The following is a 23,320-nucleotide window of genomic DNA, read 5'->3' on the forward strand; positions in this document are numbered from 1 at the left end:
GGTAAATGGTTTTTGTTGGTAAATGGGTTTTCAGTTGCTCTAACAATTACAAAATACACAGATTAGAACACAATCTTTTATTAATAACAGATCACATTTCAACTTTGAAAAGAATGAAGTTAAAAGGTGTATTAAAACATACCCACTCTAAGCAATCTATTTTCTTCAGTAGAAAAAAAGCATACGACAGGTAGAACTACTATATACACAGTATATCAGTCTAGTCATTGGCCCCTCCAAACATTGTTTTGCAAATTAGTATAATGGTGTTAAATATACCATCCAGTTACAGTCCAGTATGAATTTTAGCTTTTAACTTTTTCATTTAAGACAAAGCACTAACGACCTAGTTCAGCTTACTGATCTTAGAATACATACAAGGTAGGATTGTATATGAAGATACCGTGTTAAGCTTTTACTTCTGCTTATGTATTTTTGGGATCCTGCCTTGTCAGTTAAGTCTGCCTCACCAGTTTTGAGTACATGGAAATCTGTAATTGATGTCTCCATTAAAAAGAGTACCTTCCAACACTGAAACATGATCAACTATATCTTAAATAGCCCTTTCCTCATCTCTTGCATTAATTTCAAACAGATTTATGTTGTGTTTATTTTACGCTGGAGGCTTCCCAGCCCAAAATATAGATCATTGCAAGAAACCAGGAATCTATGCCAACTTTTTTTTGGCAGGGATAAAAAAGCAGAATGTTAGTTCTTAAATTAGTTTGGCACATTAAAAAAAAAAAAAAAAAAAGGCACGAGGGAAACCTGTAAGTTGCATCCTTCTCTCACAACATCCATAGGAGGGGAATATCAATGTACAGACAGGGCAGGCACATGCAGAATGACTGATACAGACCAAGCACGGCAGACTCCAGCTCTCAGCCTTACATCTGGCCTTAGTCCATGTGTGCTCTCACTCACACACTCAAACAGAAGTAGCTTCTGCTGGTTACATCTCAGTCCATCAGCTGACTCTGCTGAAGAGCAGGGTCACTGCACAACTGAAGAAGGCCCTCATGAGTCAAGCACCATCAGCCTTCTCACACCAGGTAGAAAGGTAGGAAGTTTTGTACCTTTTGCTTAGGTCTCACTTAACAACACAACCGAGCTGTTACTGCTCTGCTGAGCAAGCTGTAGCAGGGTCTGACACGTGGGTCTTTGCATGTCAATGTGTGCCCCATGCCTCAGAAGAACCTCAACTGTTTTCACGTGCCCACCTCGTGCAGCCAGATGAAGAGCTGTCAACCCTTCACTGTCAGAAACATTGACGTTTTCTGAACCAACAAGTTCTTCTACTACTTCAGAGTGCCCGTTTTCTGCAGCAAGATGTAACGCTGTCCTATTTAAAGGGCCTCTAGCTAGAACACTGGCCCTTTCATCTATCAGCAACTTTGTTGTTGCTAAATGGCCGCTGCGAGATGCCAAGTGCAGAGCAGTGTATCCTTCTGCTGTCGCTGCCTCAATGTCTGCACCATGTTTAAGGAGCAGCCTTGATGTGCTTGTGTGGCCAGTTTCAGCAGCTATGTGGAGAGCAGTCTGCAAGAGTGCGTTCTGCACGTTGACATCTGACTCTAGGTCTATAAGAAGGCGAGCAACACGGTAGTGTCCTCGTTGAGCAGCCAAGTGTAGTGAGGTCCTTCCATCCACGGTCTGCACATTCACGTTTGCACCCCGCTGTTTGGCCAGAAGCTTTACAATGGGGAGATGACCTTGCCAGGCAGCATAGTGCAGTGGCACCCAGTCATCCTTTCCTTTGATGTTCACATTAACGCCTCTTCTCAGCAGGATCCGCACAATATTCTCTTGGCCGTATTGACAGGCTATGTGGATGGGGGCTCTGCCTTCAAAATCTACCTCATTTAAGGATGCATTCTTATCAAGCAGCATTTTGGTGCTGAAATCATCCCCATTTTGGGCAGCAAAGTGAAGAGCAGTCCACTGATCTTCATCTTTGGCATTAACATTGATTTTCCTAGCCATAATCAGCTCCACAATGCTTTTAACTTTCTTCTCAATGGCGATGTGAAGAGGGGTGGATCCTTTCTTGTTGGTGAGGTTAGGGTTAGCATTGTACAGGAGGAGCCATTTGACACATTCTTCTTGACCAGCCTCAACAGCCAAGTGCAAAAGACTGGCGTTCCCATCTAAAACGATGTCAACATCTTGAGGCTGGAGGATCTTCATCAGCTTGCTGGTATCCCCAGATAAAATGGCCTCCGTTAGCTTCCTCTTCTGTATGTCTGTAGTACCAATATCTACATGGATATAAGGAAGAAATTTTTTACAATGAGGGTGGTGAAACACTGGAGCAGGTTGCCCACAGAGGTGGTAGATGCCCCATCTCTGGAAACATTCAAGGTCAGGTTGGACAGGGCTCTGAACAGTCTGGTCTAGCTGAAGATGTCCCTGCACATAGCAGGGCGGGGTGGGGGTTGGACTAGGTGACCTTTAAAGGTCACTTCCAACCCAAACTATTCTGGTAAAAAGACACCATCACAGTTCTGATACCTGCCAAACTTTACTTGCACGTGGCTGACATATCTGGTGGCATCAGCAAAGACTTGACTGCCAAAAAAATCCTTCCCCATATAGTAGTTTCAGAACAATTTCAGGTCACTTACTCTTATTCTGTTTCATATGAAATCAAAAACGAACGATGCTGTGGTTGATCTCCCTGCACTAATCACTGTTTGCCTAACTGGAAAACAGATGCCTGTTTTTTGCAGCACTGGATTGAAAAGGGAGGGGTGTGTGCACAATAGCAGAGGTCTTCATCACAATGTTCGTGGGGGCTACTGAGAAGGTGGCTTGAGTCTTCTCAACAACAACAAAAGCGCTCAGACTTGGGCTTAGTATAACTGAAAAAGCCACAGACTCAGCCGCCCTGACTGGACATTGGCTTTAGTCCCTCTTTGAGCAGGTTGCTGGGCTGAATGACCTCCCTTCCAACCAACCTTTATGTGACTGATTCTGTAATGGCTTTAATGGGAAGTCAGGTCACTTTTCAAAACCAAATGAATTTTATTATTTGTCATTAGATCATGTCTAGGAACCACCTCTTTGGTTTTGTTTTTTTTTTTAAATAACTACCTCCAGTAAACAAATTTGTAGTGCTGACAGCAAGAGAAAGCAAAGCTAACAGTGATTTCCACAATGCTATTCTTCATATGACTACTCACCAACCCACTGACTCCCATATGCCCTAGTCCAAACAACTACAAAAAAACAACAACAAAGAAGAACCTGACCATTACCTGAACTCTCCCTTTCAAAGGAAAGGGAAAGGGAGCCTCTGGATGAAAAAGCTGAATCTACAGATGAAACTCCTGAAAGCCGCTTGTCACTGGAGGCAAGTTTGGACTCGGAAGAGCTGCGGCTGAGATCCTCCGGGCCTTCCATAGTCTGTGAAATCCCCGAATCCAGCTGGGACAACAACTCTGAGAGACTGTAATCCTTAACTGATGGTAGAGCAGGCTCCTGTTTCGTCTGGGATAATGCAGAAATCCCCTTCAAGAGAAGTACACAAGCACTTTAGAAAGGTCAGTAAAGAAAATCAAGTTTGTTAGCTTGCAGGTAGCCTTTAAACACTGTTCATATTAAATGAAACCTATGAATAACGTCACTGAAAATTTTCAGATGCAGGAAGGCAGCTTTCATCAGTACTTATACAGCCACTAAAGCCACATGGTTGTTCTCTCCTACAGCGTTTTTTAAGATCAGTCACACCCACATAGTTCCAGCCTTTATTTCCTAACTGTCCTGCTCTCCCTTAACAGTCTAGTCCTGTGCTGGTCCATGCATCTGCTGTCACTTTTGCATTCCAGTCCTTCACCAAGATCCACTTCCATCAGGCAAGAAGGTGCTCAAACGCAGAATACAGAAGGTTGCTCAGGAAGTTACAGGTCACAGAGGAACCTGTTCCTCACAAAACCTGGTGTACTTGAACAAGAAGCAGAAAAAGAAAATACCTCAGATTGCTGCTCTGGGGAATTCTTGGTGTCCAGGTCCTGAGTTATCATCTCTTTTGTTTCATCTTCTGGTTTTTCACAAAGGGCTTCTGTTTCTGAAGTGATTTCTTTGAAGAAAGCAAGAGAAGGTTTTGTGGTGGGTTTTTTTTTCTTTTTCTTTTAATAGGAGACTTTTCTGAAATGTCCTGCTGCCTTATCTGTCATTAGAGCTTAACACCTTGAGACATTATGGGAGAAAGACTCCAATTTTGACTATTCCACCTAGCACTTCATCGGTAGGTACAAGTGTGTAGCTAAGCAAAGAGTGCATAGGGCTGACTGAACAATTCATTTTCACATTCAGACCAGACTGATGTTAGATGGTGGCTACACTGCAAGACTGTGAAATGGGAACCAGTCTACTGTTGGAAAACTTAGGCATATGTGTTTAAAAAGACAAGATCCCTCTTCCCTTCAGTCCCCATACCTTGTTTGGGCAGGAGAAGAGGGAAGAGGCAAATCTCTCCTATTAATACTAAATGAAACTACCTGGAGACAGCACTTGCTACATCCTTCTGCACATTTGAATTCATAACAGATGCTCTGGGCAAGTTCAAGCTTTTCACCAACATTGCATTTTATTGGCAGAAAAATGATGGTACAAATTGTTTTGTTACAATAAACCAATTCAGTTTCTCAGCACACAACAGTAAATTTCAAGAGCCAGGGCCTTCAACACTTTGGTATGGTGAAAACCACACCAACTTGGCATGGCATGTGCCCTGATACACACAATCAGAACTGAACATAATTTCTGGCTAAATGGATCAGCTGCTTCAGCACAGGTCTTATTCGTGACGTGTTTACATAACACCATCATGGTCAGACTTGTCCCCAGATAATCCCTTCCTCCACAAATGAATAAGTGACCTGTATCATTGTCTCTACCATACAATGTGCTCTATTTATCCTGTCACAGAGGTTCACAGCATTTACCCATGGATTAACAGAGTCCTGAGCAATAACGTGACTCATAGAAGAATAAATGGGCAGCCAAGTTACGAGGAAATCTTACCTTGAAATGTTGGCCGTTCACCAGGATCATCTTGCCAACATTTTTGCATCAGTTTGATCAAGTTATTACATGAATGAGGTCTGGATTTAGAAACAGCAGGTAGCTCTGGGCGGTGGCCTTTAACTACTTTTACCATAATATGTAAAATGTTGTTTTCCTCTGTAAAGCAAAAGCACATAAATTAAGATTTCCCAGCAAAAGGAATGATTTCTCTTTTGTCTAAGAGCATTAACTGTATTAGGCTGCAACTTTGTCTTCATGGCTATATTTCTAGATTTAGAGTGCTTTCTTTTATCGACAGGGAAAAAGCTGTTGGTCTTACTCTCCTACAATATATTTGTTGATGCATAACACCTGCTTCCCATGTATCAATCATCAGTGAGTGACTCTTGGTCTTTTTCCACCCATGAAACACACAGAACCAAAGGAAAAAAAATGGTTCTTTGCTACCTCTCAGAACTTCTGTATCTGCTGTAAGAAAACTGAACCACAGCTTTTATTTAGGCCAGGTACTTGAACTTTTCATAAAGGTGAAGGAAGAACACAAATCAGGAAGTGCAGTAACAGGGCTTTTGACTGAACTCAACCACTGGGCTAAATGGGATCTCTTACTTGGAGAAAAATTAATAGTAGACCGGAACCTGTTCAAACATGCTTGCTACACACAGGCTAGTCATACACACAGGAAAAGTCAAAGAATAAATAGCTGCCTGTAGATTGGTACATTTACTGTGGGGTGGAACAAGGCTTATTCTCACAGACAGCTTTGTTGGTGGTTTTTTGTTGGTTTTTTTTTTTTTAAGAGCAGATCTGTACCCACAATCTACAAATAAACTACAGAACCTCTCCACAGAGAAGACGTTTCTGAAAACAGCACAGTTGCCTGCCAGTTGGCTTTGCTCTGTGCTGTTCTTCATTGGCTGCAAACATGTCAGAAGTCTGCACGGGCCACGTGCTAACCTGGGTCTGCACAGCAAACGCCAGCAGACTAGGGCCCCCCACGGCAATACGGGTTCAGCTTTCACAGTGTAGGACAACGGAGGACTTCCATTTGTGATCACATTTGCGAGTTCAGAAGTGTCCACCACACAAGGCTGTAGGCATTAGGAGGACGTGCATGTAATCTGGGACTGGTGGGGCAGGAATAGTGCTTATCAAGAGGTGAAAGGAAAAAAAAAATGCCAACACAACCCAGTACATCAAACTTACCTGCAAAAGGCTTTTTCTGTGTAAGAACTCCCCAAATCACAATGGAAAAGCTACAAATAAATGCAAAAGAAAAAAATAATTATAGAAAAGCTTTAAAAAAAATCATAAAACACCAACTAAAAAAGCCAAAAAAAACTTAACAGAAGTACACTTTATTTTCCTGTTCTTTTTCCTTGTCCTTCACTTCTGCATCTAATTCAGCTGATGAACACACACAGCAAGACGCAGCCAAGAACCATGATTTGAAAGTCTAGTTTTTCCAGGGAGAACCTGAGGCAGCAAACATAGGGACTTGCTGGAGGCTGCTGAGTTCTTTGGTAACATTTATCAACTACTCCACACCAACGCTGACAAAACTAGAGAGCAGCAAAGCATTACCGTAGATTTTATTTAGTACTTCTACCTGCAAGATGACTTTAAAGAAACGTATTCCATTTAGAATATGACATATCTTTTAATCTACAGCTATGTTTTCCTCTTCCTAATAATCTGACCATGAAAGAAGAACCAAAGACCTAATGATGAAATCCACTGAAGATAACTAAGAATTTTGTCATAGACTCGAAAAGTAGGTCAGGATGTACCTTTTGATGGGGAAATTAAAGGTGGGCAGAGTGCCTCCCATGCCAGTTGCTAATAAGTAAGTGTTACTTTGAATGGTAACATTCCAGACCCAGAATTAGCTGCAGTTTGTTAAAAGGCCTCTACCCTATGAAGACTTCGCAAAAAGCAAAGCAAACATGACCCTTTGCAAGATGAGGCTCAAAGTAGATTTAGGGGTTTCATGCTTAATTAGGTTTTACAACCAGAAAAAGAGGGCTCAACTTACAGTATTACTCAAAGTACTTTTAAGCGTTTTCATAGTTAACTGACCTGTACACATCATGTTTGGTGTCAAAACACCTGTTTTTCTCTTTGATGCGCTCTGGAGGAAGGTATGCAATTGTGCCACAGAGGCCATCCATGCTGATGTCATGGGAATGGGACAAGCCATTGCACTTTGCAAGTCCAAAGTCAGAAATCTGCAAAAAATGGAGGAAGAAGAGGGGAAGAGAAGTGCACGCTACTGTTAGACTTTGGAGGCATTAACAAAAACTGCTCTGTAAAGAACAGCAGATGTAACAGGATGACCCAACAAAATATAGCAAGCTGCCATTCAGAAATACAAAGCTAAGAAAACATCTCTGGAAGCATTACAGTATGGTAGGTTTTTCTTTACAGTTAAGCTAAAAAAAAAAAAAAACCCACCCCAAAACAACAACAAAAGCAAGCAGTTTTCTGCAAGCAGCAGCATGTTAGCCCATTACGTAGCAAATGCAACAAACAGTTAAGACAATGTATTGTAATTTAAAACTAGTCAAATTTAGCCAGTGCAAACTACTGTAATGTAATTATTAGTCCTGCCACCCCTTTCCCTACGTAACCTCACACTGTATGCTATGTTTAAGTATTCTGAGCACCTGTTTTCATGAAGACCATGAGTTCTCCACTGAGCAGAAGAGAATTGCTCTTTCAAATATCGCTCACTGTTAACTGACCATGCCAGCAAGGGCTAAGCTCAACACCAGAGGCCCCAAGAGTTAAAAAACCCCCAAACCAAAACACCCCCCCCTGCAAAAACCCACACAGGGAATTCTTTTTGGCAACTAGGAGGCATGGCAAGTTGGTGCAGTGACACAGTGAACACAGCTGAAATGAAGAAAACAAGTGACAGCAAGTTGAAAAAAGGAAAACACACCTCCACTTTTAATTTGAAGTGTCAAACAAATATGCATTCATTTGCTCTCAAAGGCACACCAATCATGAAGCAAACAGGCAAGGAATTTCCTTTGCCTTATTTCCCACTGGTCAAAAATGTCTATTATGCTAAGTGAAAATTTCAAGAAAAGTCAAGTCTTTTTGGACCACTCAGCCCACTGATTTTTGTCTACATGTAAGATAAGATTACACACACCCCCCGACATAAACATTCTTTTTATCTAATAAATACTCAGGTTTTTCAGTGACTCATTCCCCTTTTGATCTTCACAGCTTCTCCTTTGAGAAAGTTCTCCCTCAAAACAATAAGCATAATTAAAAAAAAGCTGCTTTTTTTTTTTTTTTAAATAGGCTCCAACTTTACACTTTCAGAAGTTTCTGTCCAAAGATACCGCAAAGCTAGTCATAACATGCATTCATTACTGGAAAGGGAGCAAACTGCTGCCAGCTTCAGCCTCCTGGAGAACAGGCAGGCTACGCAGCCACTGGTCTTCAAACACTAGGAATCTCCCTTCGCCATAAACCAAACAAAGCAACCCACACAGCTTCAGGAGGAACTTCTCCCAGGTACAAAGAGCTCAACAGAGGCAACCTCAGGAGCTGCAGAAGTCCTGTACCCAGCACATACGTATATCCAACCTGTTGTCCATCTGTATCTTAAATCTGTAGGGTCATGGGGGAATTACTTGAGAAGAAAAAAAAAAAGCGGGGTGGGGGGGTGGGGGGGGTAGGTGGGAGGGGGAGGAAAAAAGCAAAGTCATCTGGAGGAATAGCGTCTCATGCTTGTAGGGCTACACTGTTATAGAGGGGGATTGCTGGCCTCCTCAGCAAACCAAGCATTAGAGACCAGGGAAACAGTAAGTAGTCGAAAACCCAGGTTTGCAAGCCAGACTACCCAGGGTAGAGCTGAATCAACTGCCCCAGGAAGTGCTGCATGAGTTTGGGGCACGTAGTGCTCCACAGCAGAACAAAAGCACAGCTCCCACATCACACAAGCCCGTGGTGTCAGGTTAATAAATGAACCAACTGCTGCAAGTCTGAACAGATCCAACTTGGTGAAGCGCTGCTATCCTTTGATTAACGTGAAGCAGAGGCTTGTATACACCTCAAGAAATCCATATGGCATGCAGATATAATTAAAGCAATATACCTTCCTCTGTCTAAACAGCACCGGGTTTCCTACTGTGTAAGTTAAGAAACAAAGATGAAATACAGACAGCACAGTGACGCTCCTGCATTAACAGCCACCAGCTATGTATGCTGTGTGAATCTAAGGCTAGGGGCTAAGACAGGAGGCCAAGCACACTAGACAGAAAAGGTCTCATGCCCAGCCTACAAACCAAGAAACAGCTAAGGTACATAGCACATACACACACGCGGCTAGCAAGAACTTTCCCTTGTGATCCTGCCCCTACATACTGTGAAGGACTAGCTTTTATACCAATTAACAGGAAATTAATCTGTAGACCAGAGCTTCAACCATATCAAATTCTGCAGAAAGCACTGGAAATTGAAGAACTGTTATCTTCCAGACTGCAACAAAATGGTAGGAGTCTGCAGACAGCTTTTGTGGCTTTTATTAGTTCCTTTAGGGTAAATTTTCCACACTGTATGGTGTATTTAGTCATGCAGTTTTTCTAAACATCAGTGGGAACTGTGCAGTGGGTGGAAGACACAGCCATTTAACTTGCCTATTTTGCCTTTAAATTGCTTGCCAGGTATCTAGTTCTGCAACACAAGGCACTCCTGCTGGTAAAGGCAGTGAAAGTGGAGCACCTCTCCCCACTTTTTCCTCCACATCCCCGCTAGCCCTCACAGCCCATCCCGGGTTCTGCCCTGCCCCACAATCCCACAGAACCCATAATCTTACTCTTCACATCAGTTAGTTCAGGTGGATCCCATCACGCTTCAAAAGCATACTTAGTATCAGCAGTTAGGAGGAGACACAGAGGCGACAGACTGCTTCATGCAAAACACGTGGTGGAGAGGTAGGAAGGAGAGAAAAAACATTGGCCAAAGCCCACGCAGACAGTAGGGTTGTTCATGTTCAGACAGCTCGCTCCATCTCTGCCCTTTTAAAGGTCTGCACCAGAACACACACGTGAGCAGCAACTGGTGATGGTAGTGGTAAAAATGTTTTCCTGCCCACTTCCCAGCCATGCTTGCTTTACTGAGAGATTCCAAGATCTGAAGATTTTTCTTTCTTTCTTTTTTGGTTTTGTTTATTTTAAATCAGGAATACTGTACACACAGGCCTCTCTCTGCTTTTGTCACTTGTGGAAATTTCCATTCTAGTTTATAAAAAAACCCCACTCACTTGCAAAGTGTTAGATGCTTTGAATTTGTCAAGTTATTTTCTGGATTTTTTTTTTTAAAAAAAAAAAAAACAAAAAACCAAACAACTCGTACATATGCTCACATAACTACAGTGGTTTCTAAAGGCAGCTATTCCCAAACAGTGCAGGGACCTAGCTCCCAGGAGCAAAATTAGTGCCCGGAACATGCTTTCACTGATGACTCCTGACAGGCCAACCTGAAGTGTGCACTTAGCTTCTGATGCTGCATGCCATTTTTCTGCAAATGAGACTGAAGATCCCACTGCAATGGACTCAGGTATAGAGTTCACCAAAAGGTTTTCTTCATCAAATGGGTAACAAAGCCATCAGATTAATTTTTAATTGCTGCTGACATATCCAGTGTTTGTCTCTGTGCACTCGGATATTGAGAATGCCACCCCATTTGTCTGTGGGGTCTTCAGGTGCTTAAGGGGCCATGGCAGGGGGTGTTTGCCTTGTTTGGTTTTCTTGGTGTAGGGGAAAAGGGCCATTTGTTTCAATTTTGTTCTTTAAGAAGTGCCAGAAATTTTTAAGAGACTTACACGAGTCACAGATTTGGACTACTAAAAATTAGAAATAAAAATTAATTCCAAGCGTAGACACAACCAGCATCTGCACTTCAAACTAATGTCTTTACTTTAGTGTTTATGAACACGCTTCAGTTAGCTAATAAATGAAGTCTTTCTGAAATAGACTCCACTTCCATCCTTTTCCAACCTGCCCTAAAACCTTACCTCCTCAAAACCTGTTTCAGGTGTGATGTTTGTAATGGTCTCTTCAGAAGCTGCAGAAACCAAAGCCATGGTCAAACATCCACTTTAATCCATCATAAATCTGCATTATCATAACAGGGATGGTCTTGTTCCCTCCTCTGTGCCACCACAATTAGATCAATTAGAGAGTTGATCAAGGTGAAAACCAGCTTTGTTGGTTGGATTAAAAAGCCATGTAACAACAGCCCTACGTGGAAACCTTGAGCAGAAGGGGTGGGAAACAGGGAGAAGGGGCACAAAACAACAAAGCCTCTTGTCATTTCTAATAACAGGAGAGCATTTGCAGCTGATAAAAAAAAAAAGAAGTGGCTGTGTTAACTACATCAGCTAGTCTAATAAAGAGAGACACCCACCCTTTACCAGCCTGGCCTCTGGGTATTACTTTGACCTACAGTTAATGACCTACATTAAGCAGCTTTCTGATTAACAAATTTGCCACCTGACTAGGCAACTAACTCCACACACAAAATTTTGCGGCCTCTTCTTCTTCAGCTGAAGCAAATAAGGGTGAAAACCACAGAGGCAACCTATCCATGTTTTTAGTAAGACCATCAGCACAGCATGACAACAGCAGCAACTTCATTCTTCACACCGGTTTAAACTAGAGCACTGGGGGAAAAAAAATAAAAGCAAATACAGCCAGTTTAGAGCAGTGCACAGACAAGACCAGGTCAACCCATTTCAAATACTTTAAAAACAGAATCTGGGAGATGAAAAAATAACTGGTGGGATTTGCCTCTGTATGAGTGTACCCACACATGTACACATGTGGGTATATATACATATATATGACAAGGTGAAGAGCTGTAAAATCCAGGCTAGATAATAAGAGAAACAAGAACTTACAAATAATGGTTTTGCCCCAAAGTATTAAGTTGCAGGTTGACTTCATTTTAAATACCTGGACAAAAAGTAACACTCTTAACCAAGAGATATTGAAGCTAAAAAAACCGGGAAGCAGCAATAGAGAGAGCATGCATGCATGGTAGCTGGCAGCAAGTTAGGGTACGAGATAACTGCATGGGAGGGGTGTATTCTCCTGCTGAGGGCCCTGGAGAGAGATCACATTGGAGCAGGGAATGAGCAATCTAACAGCCTGCAAGGGCAGCGCTGGAATGTGGCATTGCTTCCACAGCACCAGTGCCCCACTTGTCATTGCCACAACACCGGGAGCTCAGCAGAGACATCCAGAACACACATGGAGGGCAGGAGAGCTAAAGAAGCTCATAAGACATGGTCCAGTTAAACAAAAACTAGGTGTTCAACAGCTCGTAAGTATTGGAAGGCTGCATACATGGAACACTGGAGAAAGGGGCGGGGAGGATCTTGTTGAGAACAAATAGGTTGACATTAAGGGGAAAAAACCATGCAGGCTGATGCCTGCTAGCAATGCCTGCCTGGGTATGAAATAATCCTTCAAAGCAAACCACACTGCTTAAGGCAACCAAGACTGAGCAGGACATGGCTGGGAAGAGAGCCCCCGGGCTAAGGCTCCTGTCAGTACCGAGCTATACCACCACTGCAGGGAAGGAGGCATGCATGTATCCATCCTCCAAAAAACTGCAAAGCCTTACCTTGTGGTGTACATATTATATACACATATTTAAAATCCCTTAACATGCCTTTGAAAAAGTTAATATCTGTCTATCTATATTCCTGCTCTGCGCTCAGGCTAATCCCATCCTCTTAATTATCATCCCAAGAACAAAACTCAGCAGGCACTTATGTAATACACAGGAGACAGCTTTACGATATGGAGGCACCCACTTGATGATAAGTTCTGTATAACACCACTGCATTAGTCATCCTCCTCACTTGGGGTTTTTACAGTAAGCATTGTGCTCATAAAAGAAGGGCGTGTTTCCATTTAACTAGCAATATGGCACAGAAGCATTTCTAATGTGCTCCACTGAAAGACTGCCTGTTTCCTGGCTCAAGGGCAAACAGTTTATAAAAAGTCCTCCCCACCTCCAAACTCCTCTTCTTCAGTCTGCAGCATCTCTGCACTCACCTTAAGATTCTATTAGAGACAGGTCACCTACTAAATTAACGCTAACCTTTAAAAGGTAAAAACACTTCAATTATCAGGTCCATTAGCCCTCCAGCAAGAAAATGCACATTAAATCAAGCTGCAGGGTCTGAAATTTAATTACAAGTTTCACATCACACAAAAAGAAGGTTTGGGGGCACATTTTTAAAGTGAAGGCAGCTCACAGAGCATGTACATCTCTTATTCTGCACACAGGTTCCTATGTCTGCTTTGCTGCATGGAGGGGTTTCCAAGATGCCTGCAGATGTAAAAGACTGCTGGCTGGAAAAAGGTTTGGATTAGACCATTCCTTTCCAAACTTAATGGAAAATGTCTGAAAACCTTCATGTGTTCCATATCCAGAGCGAGTAGCAACAGTTTAGGGATGTCAGCAATGACCCCACCAGAAATGGTGGGGGTTTTTTGGTACATTTTGCACTTCACCCCCTTTTATTACATCACCACCCAGGCATAGCTTATACAGGAGGCAGAACATCAGGCAGCATTTCAGCCTCCTGAAACAATGAGAAAAACACAGCCTTCATATCTTGGCTCATGGATGAGTCAAGAATTAGGAATTCAAGAAGTTATGCAAGCAAGCACAAACTTCAGGTAAATAAATATATAGCAAAGGCCTCTCAGCACCAAAGTGTAAGAACATACTTTCAACAGTTCAGATCCTGATGTTCTGGTCATAATACCATGGACCACCTGTAGATGCCTCCTGTCTCAGAAAGGAAATCTTAAGTAGTAAACCACTAAATGGCCTACTAAAAAAAGCTGAGACTGACACAGGTGTGATTTCATTGGAGGCACACACCTCTCCAACCCTCCTGTGACATCAGAAGAGATGGTTTTATTTAAAGAAAACTTAATTATTTTTAAAAGGGTACATCAAGACCAAAGCCATCTGGCCAGTTTGAGGGGGACAGGAAAACAGGGAGCAGATGGATGATGGAACTGATAAAAATCTATGACTACTTGTACTGAGTTATATCAGCTATCCAGCATGAGTAATCCTGCAGTTCTAAGGTTAAGAGTTTGGCCATGGATTTGTGGGGGGAAAGAACCACCCAAAAAAACAAGAATCAGGAAAAAGATTTATTTCAGTCTCTGTCCTCTCCCAAAAGGAGAGATCAGAAAGCAAGAGCAACCTCCTTAGTCCAGCTGTCAAAACAGAACCTAAAACAGAGAAGGCCAACAAGTTTGCTAGCTTACTCTGGAAATGAATAACAGGAAGAGTTTCACGCTGATACAGCCACAAATATTCCCTTAAGTGACCTTTGGTGTGCATAAACAGTCAGGACAGAAATACTTTTTTACTGTATATGCCTTGAGCAAATGAAAGAGAAAATGAATTGCCTCTGGGAAGGCTTCTCTGGACACCAGCTGTAGATGAGATTTACATATTTAATGGAATATACAAAGCCAGAAGGACCTAAACAGAACAAGGGTACCACTGGGAGCTTTGGAATTGGCAGAGATGATTTAGAGGCTCACACTGCTTTTCTCTCCCTGTTCTCATCTGCCTCATGACCCTACTGCAAGGAAATATATAGCAGGACCCCCTAGGTCTCAAAATCAGAGTTCACTGCACTAGCACCCTCCTAAAATTTCAAGAGAATTCTCACCAGCTCCCTAACTCTACCTCTATTTGTGTACCAAAATAGTTCATAACTCAGGTAGACAAGTTTGGAGATGGGAAGGGTTGGGTCGGTGGGCATTTTTCTAATTCAAAAGCAATGCTGCTGCTTTCTCCAGGCCTTTAAGTTTGGCAGGAGCCATGCAAGAATATCCAAAGGTGGGTCCCTGGCACACAATGCCCAGTGCATACCTTGACATGGTAGTGGGCATCAAGCAGGATGTTTGCAGGCTTGAGATCCAGGTGGAGCAGCGGAGGGGACATGCAGTGCAGGAAGTTCATCCCCACAGCTGTCTCATGGATGATGCGGAAGCGCAATTCCCAGGGCAAAGGTTCGGAAGCCAGGAGCTTTTCCAGAGACCCTGTTTCCATGTATTCCATGACCAAGCCAACTGGCTCTTTACAGATGCCATAAACAGGAAGGATGTAGCGAAACTTTGCCATTTCCATCTTCCTAGCTTCTTCCAATAACTCCATGCGCTCCCTGGGTAGAAGAGAACAGAAAGTGAAGGTTGGAGAAGCTGTTTTCTCCTCCTCCTTCTCCCCCCCACCAACACGCACAAAAACATTTCTTACGCAACTGAACACATTCCATGACCATCACTTGGCTGAACCATGCTACATCTCACCAGACTGTGACTCCAGGCATCTTTCCACATTTATTAACTTTGTTTTATGCTTCTAATGGTAGGCAGCTCACAGCTGCTGAACCACAGGCGAGTTGTACCCTTCAACAGCGCAAATATCCCTGGCGTAAAACCCATCTCCCCGCTTTGATGTTTATGCTGTGCTGTTAAGAATAAGGACAATACATGTAGTGCCCGGATTTACCACTGCTGTAACTCCTTGGGCTAAAGTCATCAACTTTCTGTGAGTCATAAGACTGCGTTACTCAGACAGAGCACAGGCAGCATTGCTTCAGCTGCCCCGCTGGTGCAGGCTGGCAGGGCACAGGCCCTGGCCTTGGGAGAGGGATCCCCAGGACCCACTATTTAGGGCAGCAAGCCACCTGCTGTAGCTGGGGGGACACAGCAAAAGCTTCCTTCTACTCAGACTCCAGATTTGGCAACTCCAATGCTATGCTCGCTCAGCTCCAGTGGATGCTGAAAACTCCTGGCATGCCAGCACGTGTAATGAGCACCCCGGGTTGTTTACAGGTCACTTCAGCCTGACCCTGCAGAGTGCTAAGCATTACTCAGTCCAAACTACAGCCTCCCAGGTCGAGACCCTTAATTGCTATGCCCTCCTTCTGCACCTCACACACGGCCTTCCAACAGCCCACGAGGACCCACTGGGTGTCAAGCTGGAAAGAGGAAACAAGGGTCCTGTCCCCAGGTCAACTGCACCCACAAAAAGGAGCCACACGTGATGGGTGAAGGAACCTTCAGTCCGTCAAAAACTACATTATTAGTGATGATGGGCTGCACCCAGAGCAGCTTTGGGCCACAGCTGCCAATGCATCACCGTTGCTGTCACCCACCGACTCACAAAAGAGGACACAGAGGGGCCAGATAGGCAGTATTTCCTGAACAGAGCCTCTCTTATTACACAACAGCTCTTGTAATGTACCCAAGACGTCTAAGTTATTTAATGGAAAACAGTACCTGAAACAATATGACAAAGTTTTAACACAGATGCCTGGTAAAAAGAGTCCTAGATTAAAAGAAGAAAACTATTGCTCTGACACTCCCCACCTCACGCAGGCGTTTTGAGATGCCCAGCTGTCCTAGAAGACATCAGGTTTTAAAATAAAGCTCAGAGAGAACATTCATAGCAGCTGCAATAACTGATCAGAGGAAACAGGTTCAAACCCTCTGCAAGGCAGAAAGCTCTGTCACCTGCCCCCTCTGCCAGTCCCCAAGAGCTGGAAAATTCCTGGGGACCGATGCCAACCCAGCTGCAGTTTGTGCCACGTGCCACTACCACGTGATGACAGTTACTACTGTGGGAGCCTCTGCCATGGCAGAGCTATCAGCTCAGTCAGGCTTGTTGGGTTTTAAAAACCCCAGGACAGCTAGCAGCACTCTTTGCTTCTAAAAGGAGAATGCCAAGTTCAATCTTAGCGCAGTGAAGTTTCCCCTTCCTGCGTATATCTCCCCCACCTCCCCCCCATACTTGGATGCCCCACGGGGAGCATGCACCACCCATGCTGAAACCAGCAGCCTGCAAGGGACCCTCAGTGCTCCCATGTGGGAGCGATTTTGGGAGCCATCATTTAACCCTTTGACTCTGCATTAGGACACTCTTGCAACCGCGTTATCCCCTTCCCCTCTGCTTCACCTGCTGTGGGAAGCGCAAAGTTGATGTTCGCCCAGACAAGGCTGGGAGCATGGTCTGCTGCCTGTTCCTCACCAGCTGCAGCAGCCTGCAATAACCCGATGCAGTTAACATTCCACGCTAGGGGCGAGTCTAGCCTAGCGAGAAGCAGCAGACCTATTTCAGAGGCAAGATCATGCTGAAAAATGGTTTAAGAGGGATGTATACACTGTGTGTGTGTGTGTGTGGGGGGGAAGGTAAGGGAAACCTTGTCTATTAACCATGTTGGCTCCTGCTGCTCCCTACAGCAACTTTCTTGTGAAATAACTGCCTTTGTAGGCAAGTACCCAGTTTGCTCTTTGGCACGCTGGAAGGGAGCGCCTATGAATAACACAACCAACTCCTTGCCCCCAAGCCACATGCATAGCCAGCATAATTCACCAGGCTTCAGCAGGCTGGGCTCTGGAGTCAGGGATGTAAAATACCTGTCTGAGCCCTCCAAGGCAAGGCAAGAATGCAGCAACAGCTAAAGCCTAACAAGAACCACTAGGCTCCCGGGATTGGGGTTCCTGGGCTAACGACAGCCTCAGAGAGCATCACCAAAATCACAGAGATCAGCTGCTTGAAATAGGACATTTTCCCCTATGAAGAGAGAATTCCCACTTTGAACAAAATGTAAACAAGCTCCCTTTCTTCTTGGACCAGACCCAGTTAGTTTAGTGAATTAACAGGCAAGGGCCCTTTATCTGATCTGCCTGTTCAAATAAAACCCTGGAACAATTGCCACCTTTAGCATCTTCCCAGACCCAGAGCTTCAACACCGAATCAACCAGTGATCTGGTATAGCCAGGGAGACCAGCAGTTTTCAAATACAGGCCCCTGTCACCTTTAGAAGGCAGAAAAGGAAAAAAGACAAAAGAAAGAGAGCCAAAATACAACTCGGTCATTAGCCAAGTGCTGGAGAGCACTTGCATTAATTGTATTAACACAAGCAGCTCATTAAACCAAGATCTCCATCAGGCAAAGATGAAAGGTCTTTCCCTTCCCTTTTCCCTTAGTGCAAGGTGCTACTGGCACTCGGCAGTTTTAGGTGTTCTCCATGCGCCCATCACCTCAATACACACGTGCTCAGGCTGCAGCAAAGGATGCTGCAGTATCCTTCAGGCTCACATTTAATAGATCAAAGTAAGGGATGGGGCAGGGGGTGGGGTGTGCTGCTCAGTGCTTAAAAATTATTCGCAATATCACCAAGAAACACTTCCCTCCAAAGTGGAGGAAAAGAAAAGCTCCTTATGAGGTTTCTCAGCCAAGCAGCATGGGGCTAGCTTCTGTTATAAAGTACTGGGTTCAGTGCCAAATAGCATCTCTGTCAGAGACATCAATGGTAGAACAGCCATTTTCAAAGGATTCAGAAATATTACGTGAACGGGGGAACCTCCCACATCCCCCAAACAGCTGTCTGCTGCTCAGTCAGACTCTAAACGGATAGGGCTGCATTCTTTGGACCCTCCTGGAGAGACAAGGGACCCAACTCCGGCCCACTGCCTCACTCCCTAGGTACCAGGGCCCAACCCTTGTACCACAAACCCTGCCACGAGAACAGCAAGAATTACAACTGTAACCGATTTGCATGTGTGCAATCTTTATGCCCTAAAGATAACACTGCGTTACAAAAACACAATTTTCAACTCACGAAGCAGTCCTTGCAGTTTTTTTATATTCCCCCCACCACTACCACCACATTTCCCTAATGGAGTCTGAGACAAAAAAGGTGGCTCCAGAGAAACTCAAAAAGCCCTGAAATCCTGTAATGGGGCCGTTTGTGTGAACTACCTCCAGACACAGAGCAGCCAGGCTTCTCCCAGCCCAGGGGAGATCAAGCCTTGCACAGCCACGCTGCTTTTCAGTGGGGAATGTAAGTTACCTCTTTACAGACTGCTGGTGGTCAAGATGGGGTCCAGAAAATTACACCACCTCTGAATTTTTTCAGGGACCCTTTCCATCTGCATCATGGCACAAGTTTAAGGGCATACAGTGACCTCTGCTCTGCAGGGTACATCTTTAATGACCTTCATAGTGTTGATCATCAGAGAAGAATGAGAATAAGAGAAGACAAAAAAACCCCATTGCATGGTCAGGCAGAATGTCTAGGGGAAAGAGGGGGGGAAGGAAAAAAAAAACCCAAACCAAAACAAAAAAACAGAAAATCCCATCTTTCAGGTTAACATAGATCTCAGCCCTGCTAACAGATCTCTGCTGCACAGCCCTGGTACAAAAGGATTACAGGTTAACACGAACAGCTATGCTCACCCCTATTCTTTAAGGGGCAAGAGGTGAGTATTAAGTTCTACCTACACATGCAGAGACTGCCAGAACAGGCATTCATTCACCTTCACCACAAATAAATGCAGCCTCTGCTAACAGTAATGCATTTCTAAGATCTCCTGAATTTTTTAGTCCTATGCCATTCCTAAATCCAGGTCCTGCAGAGGGAATTAAGTGTAGACCTTTGCTCTTTTTCTTTTTCCTTTTCTTTTCAAGAAGCCACAGCCTGTAGACACCTCCACCAGTTAACACCTCCGGTGAAGAACCCTCTCTCGGGACTGTTACATCCTTCATACTCGTAGTCTGCATGTTTACGTTCAGCTATAAGAAATCCATAAAGGCTTCCAAGTTGTTATCTCTGAGCTCACCATCCTTCTTCTCCAGACCACACTTCCATTCTTGGCCAATGGGGGTAAAAAGAAGAGACTTTGCGCTCCTCACTGCCAGTCTGGGGAAGAGGCTCCTCCACCTTTCTGGGTCACACACACTTTTCTTCAGGCTTACATGGAACCTCCCCATCTTGACAGCATCTTGAGTCCCATGCAGGAAACTCGATCTCAGGAGATGGAAAGTGGGAGCAAGTAAGGCATTAGGAATGGAATTTGGCTCGATTGCCTGAGAGGGCTTGGCCTTAAAGGTAAAAACACTTCTGGCTGTACATTCAGTTTTTCTTCTGCTTGAGGCCACCTGGCTCTACACTGTGATAACTGCCAAGGGAATACTCCAAATCTTTTACTGTCTCTGAAACACAGTAAGAGACACTAGAGTATTACCACCACCAAGCCACTACAAACTGGGGTTTAGCGTGGTACCAAATAAATAAGAAAAAGCCTCCGTGTTTTTCAATTAATGTTTCTGATACCACTGGTAATTCTTCTAACTGTGCTGCCTCACAGAGTTCCAAGAAATGGCTAGTCAAGTTAATCTCCTGGATTAACAATGTAATTGCACCAGCTTGTTTCAACCTGCCAACTAAAGAGCTAATATTTAATTTTGTTGGTGCCCCCCACCCCACCCTGCCATTTGAATGGCACAAGTTTCTTAGACCGGGGGGTGGGGGCAGCGTTACCAACTACTGGAAGGGGTTTGGTAGAGCAGCCCAAGAACCAAAGGAGAAGCATACACAAATTCAGCTTAGCTTTATTCTGCAGAAGCAGCTGTTTCAAAGGCCAGAGATCTTCCAATTTCTACTTGGTGCTCCCCTTAAGCGTCTGAAGCACAAAGTCTGCAGTGAAACAAGTAAATCAGCATTTCAGGGATTGGTTTGTTAAAATTAACCAGGAGCTGCTGGAGCCCCACACCCTCAAAGTTTCCAAATTCTCCTGGCGTTTCTGTTTACTGCACTGTATGTTCATGCAGTCCCTCCAGTATCTGCACACCTCACAGCCACTGAGGGACAGGTGGCTCTTTATTGCACATTGAATATATTAAGAGAGATTTGGTAACAACTCTCAAAATTAATTGTTCATATTAAAATAGATGACAGCATCCATTGTCTCAGACTGAAAATAAACTTGAGTAAATTTCTAGATGTATTCTGCAAATGAAAAGCGTAACAAATGTTCTAGCTTATTCTTAAGAGATATTTTAACTGCAAAACTAGTCAGCTACAGTACTATTTTTGTTATGCCTCAATAAGCATCAAGTCTGAAATCTACTTGGAAGTTTTAATGGTAGAAGGGCAACTCTGAGGTAGTTTCTATTTTATTCACAGGCAGCAGAGTTACCCTACGCATACACTAAAATCTACCCCTCCCCTTTTAGGAAGGGGACATTTTATCTCATTTACTATACTATGCAAGGCACAACTACAGCAAAGTCAGCAATTCAGATAATGGGCAAGATTAGGCTAGGCCCCAATTACTAGGGCACTACCCTAGTAATCTTGGAGAAGACAAGCTTACAAACATTTTCAGTCTTGGGCCAACTTATCTCTCTCCTCCTGCTGGAACCACAACAAGGGAAGCCTTTTGTGACTGAACCAACCCACATCTCAAAAAACAAACTGCAGAATCAGCTCGTGAGATCCCAGAGATCAAGGTAGAGCTGGAAAAGCTCCATGAACGCGACTTGGCCATATTCACCTCCGTCAGCACAGACGCTGACCTGCTGGGAAACGACTATTGCCCTCAAAACAGAAGGATTTTTCTGAAGACGCACCTGACTGCCTTCGTCTCCAAGGAAAGGAGAGCCACCCTTGACAGGCCCCCATCACACACAGACTGCATGAGCACAGCATAGCTGGTCATCCTCCACTGTCGGCCATAACTAGTCACAGAGGGCAGGTAAGCTGGAAGGGGTTCTCGCCATGCGGTGTCATTCCCTGCAATGCAGTACGGCTCCCCGCCGGACTGCCCAGTGGGGATTCATCCTGGGCAGACGCACAGAAAAGCGCTGGCCCTGAACTGAAGCAGGAGAACGTATTTCCCAGCACGTCTCCATTCAGCACCCGCTCCTGAAAGACAGCGTGCTCACAGCTGCAGCACCCACATCCCAGCGCCCCCGCCCCAGCCCGCTGCTCACCCCGCTGCTAACCACCGCCACCTCCTACACGGGAGTCCCAGTTAATGCACCTGCAAACACAACCCAAAGGGCTGGCTTTTCCCAAGGTGGGGAGCTCGCTGGAGCCAGACCTGACAGGCCTGCGACGCCCCCCCAGATCCCATTCAGGGTTTTCGCTCCTCCTGCGCTTCCTGCTGAGGACTGCCTTCCGTGACCTTTGGAGCTGCAGCAGGCATAACGCTTTAGCACAAGCCACCACATGCACGACCAGGGCAGGGCAAAATGCTTTTCCGAACTGCTCCGAGGGAACAGGCAAGACCTACACTGCAGCTGCATGGTGGCTCTTTCCAAGCTGCTGCAAGCAGCTGAGCAACATCACTTACCCTTTGAGGGCCACCAGCCCCATTACGTACAATATAACCGAAGGTGTCGGGCCGGGCTTCGCTTAAGGGCGGCAAAGGCCACGTTTGCCGAGGGAACTTTGAATCGCGCGGCTCTCTGGGCTGCATTTAGCCAGATGGCCATACCCTTTGCTGGTGGCAACCAGCGCTGCAGCTACGGTGGCCTGGCTGCATTGGCACGGGGCTGGGCTGGCCTGGTTTGTCCTTTTTCAGCGGCGCTCCCCAGGTCTGGAACTCTGGGCTACATCACCTGGGCTGTTTCTCCAAAGCCGGGCGCTGCGCCGGCAGGGCAAGCACTGTTAGCGTCTCGTTCGGCCTCACAAGCGTTTGAGCCACTGTTAAGCACAATTCCCTACGTTTGCATGCCTTGTGTACGCTGGGCCAAAAAAAAAAAGGGTGGGTGGGTGGTAATGACAAGAAAAAAAAGGAATTTTAAAAAATCCTTAAGCTGCCGGGAGCCGGGCAGGGCTGCGGAGGGGCAGCCCCCAGCCGACTGCGGGCTCCGGGGCACCGGGGCAGGGACGCTGCCGCGAGAAGAGCCGCCTCGCCCCGCTGCCCCCCCGGAGCCCCGTGCCCCCCCGCAGCCCCGCATCTCCCCCGCGCCCCCCGCCCCTTACTTCTCATCCACATGGAGGCTGGGCGAGCACTTGATGGCGAGCCAGGTCTTCCAGTGGAGGTGCCGCACCTTGTACACCTGCCCGAACCCCCCCGAGCCGATCTTCTCCCAGCTGCCGAACTCGCTCTCCTCGAAGGTTTTCAGCAGCCCCATGGCCCAGGGGGAGCCGCTCTCCCGCGCCATGGCTGCTCCTCGGCCGCCGCCCGCCCGGCACCGCGGTGCAGCGCCGCCGCCGCCCGCCCAGGTGAGTCAGGTGCGCCGGGGGGGCCGGGCCCGCGTCACTTCCGGGGCCGGGCCCGCCCCCCGCCGCTGCCTGAGGGCGGCCCGCGCCGTCCGGGGGCGGCTGTGGCCCGGCCCGGCCGCCGGTACCCGGGCGCCGGGGCGCAGGTAGCGGCCCGAGGGCCGTGGCGCCCTCTCTCGGCGGCGGGCGGGATGTCCCCAGGGCCGG

At 45.6% G+C, this 23,320-nt stretch overlaps 1 protein-coding gene across 1 annotated transcript; it reads right to left on the bottom strand.

The window, feature by feature from the left end:
* Positions 1-62: 62 nt before the first annotated feature.
* Positions 63-23,120, bottom strand: RIPK4 (receptor interacting serine/threonine kinase 4). Its single transcript, XM_056329735.1, has 8 exons — positions 22,874-23,120; positions 14,965-15,256; positions 7,108-7,256; positions 6,235-6,284; positions 5,026-5,184; positions 3,972-4,078; positions 3,258-3,510; positions 63-2,258 (listed from the first exon to the last, which is right to left on the bottom strand). The coding sequence occupies exons 1-8, from the start codon at positions 23,053-23,055 to the stop codon at positions 1,084-1,086; spliced, it is 2,367 nt and encodes a 788-aa protein (XP_056185710.1). The 5' UTR covers positions 23,056-23,120; the 3' UTR covers positions 63-1,083.
* Between the last annotated feature and the right edge of the window lie 200 nt (positions 23,121-23,320).

Source organism: Falco biarmicus, chromosome 2, assembly GCF_023638135.1.
Source record: "Falco biarmicus isolate bFalBia1 chromosome 2, bFalBia1.pri, whole genome shotgun sequence".
Lineage (NCBI taxonomy): Eukaryota > Metazoa > Chordata > Aves > Falconiformes > Falconidae > Falco > Falco biarmicus.

Bases quoted from the DNA above. Each gene is read 5' to 3' on its own strand.
- RIPK4 (XM_056329735.1), bottom strand. From the start codon at position 23,055: ATGGCGCGGGAGAGCGGCTCCCCCTGGGCCATGGGGCTGCTGAAAACC. The intron at 15,257-22,873 runs GTAAGGGGCGGG...TCTTCTACCCAG, and splicing joins AGCCTCCATGTGGATGAGAA to GGAGCGCATGGAGTTATTGG. The intron at 2,259-3,257 runs GTAATGGTCAGG...ATATCCATGTAG, and splicing joins CTTTGAAAGGGAGAGTTCAG to ATATTGGTACTACAGACATA.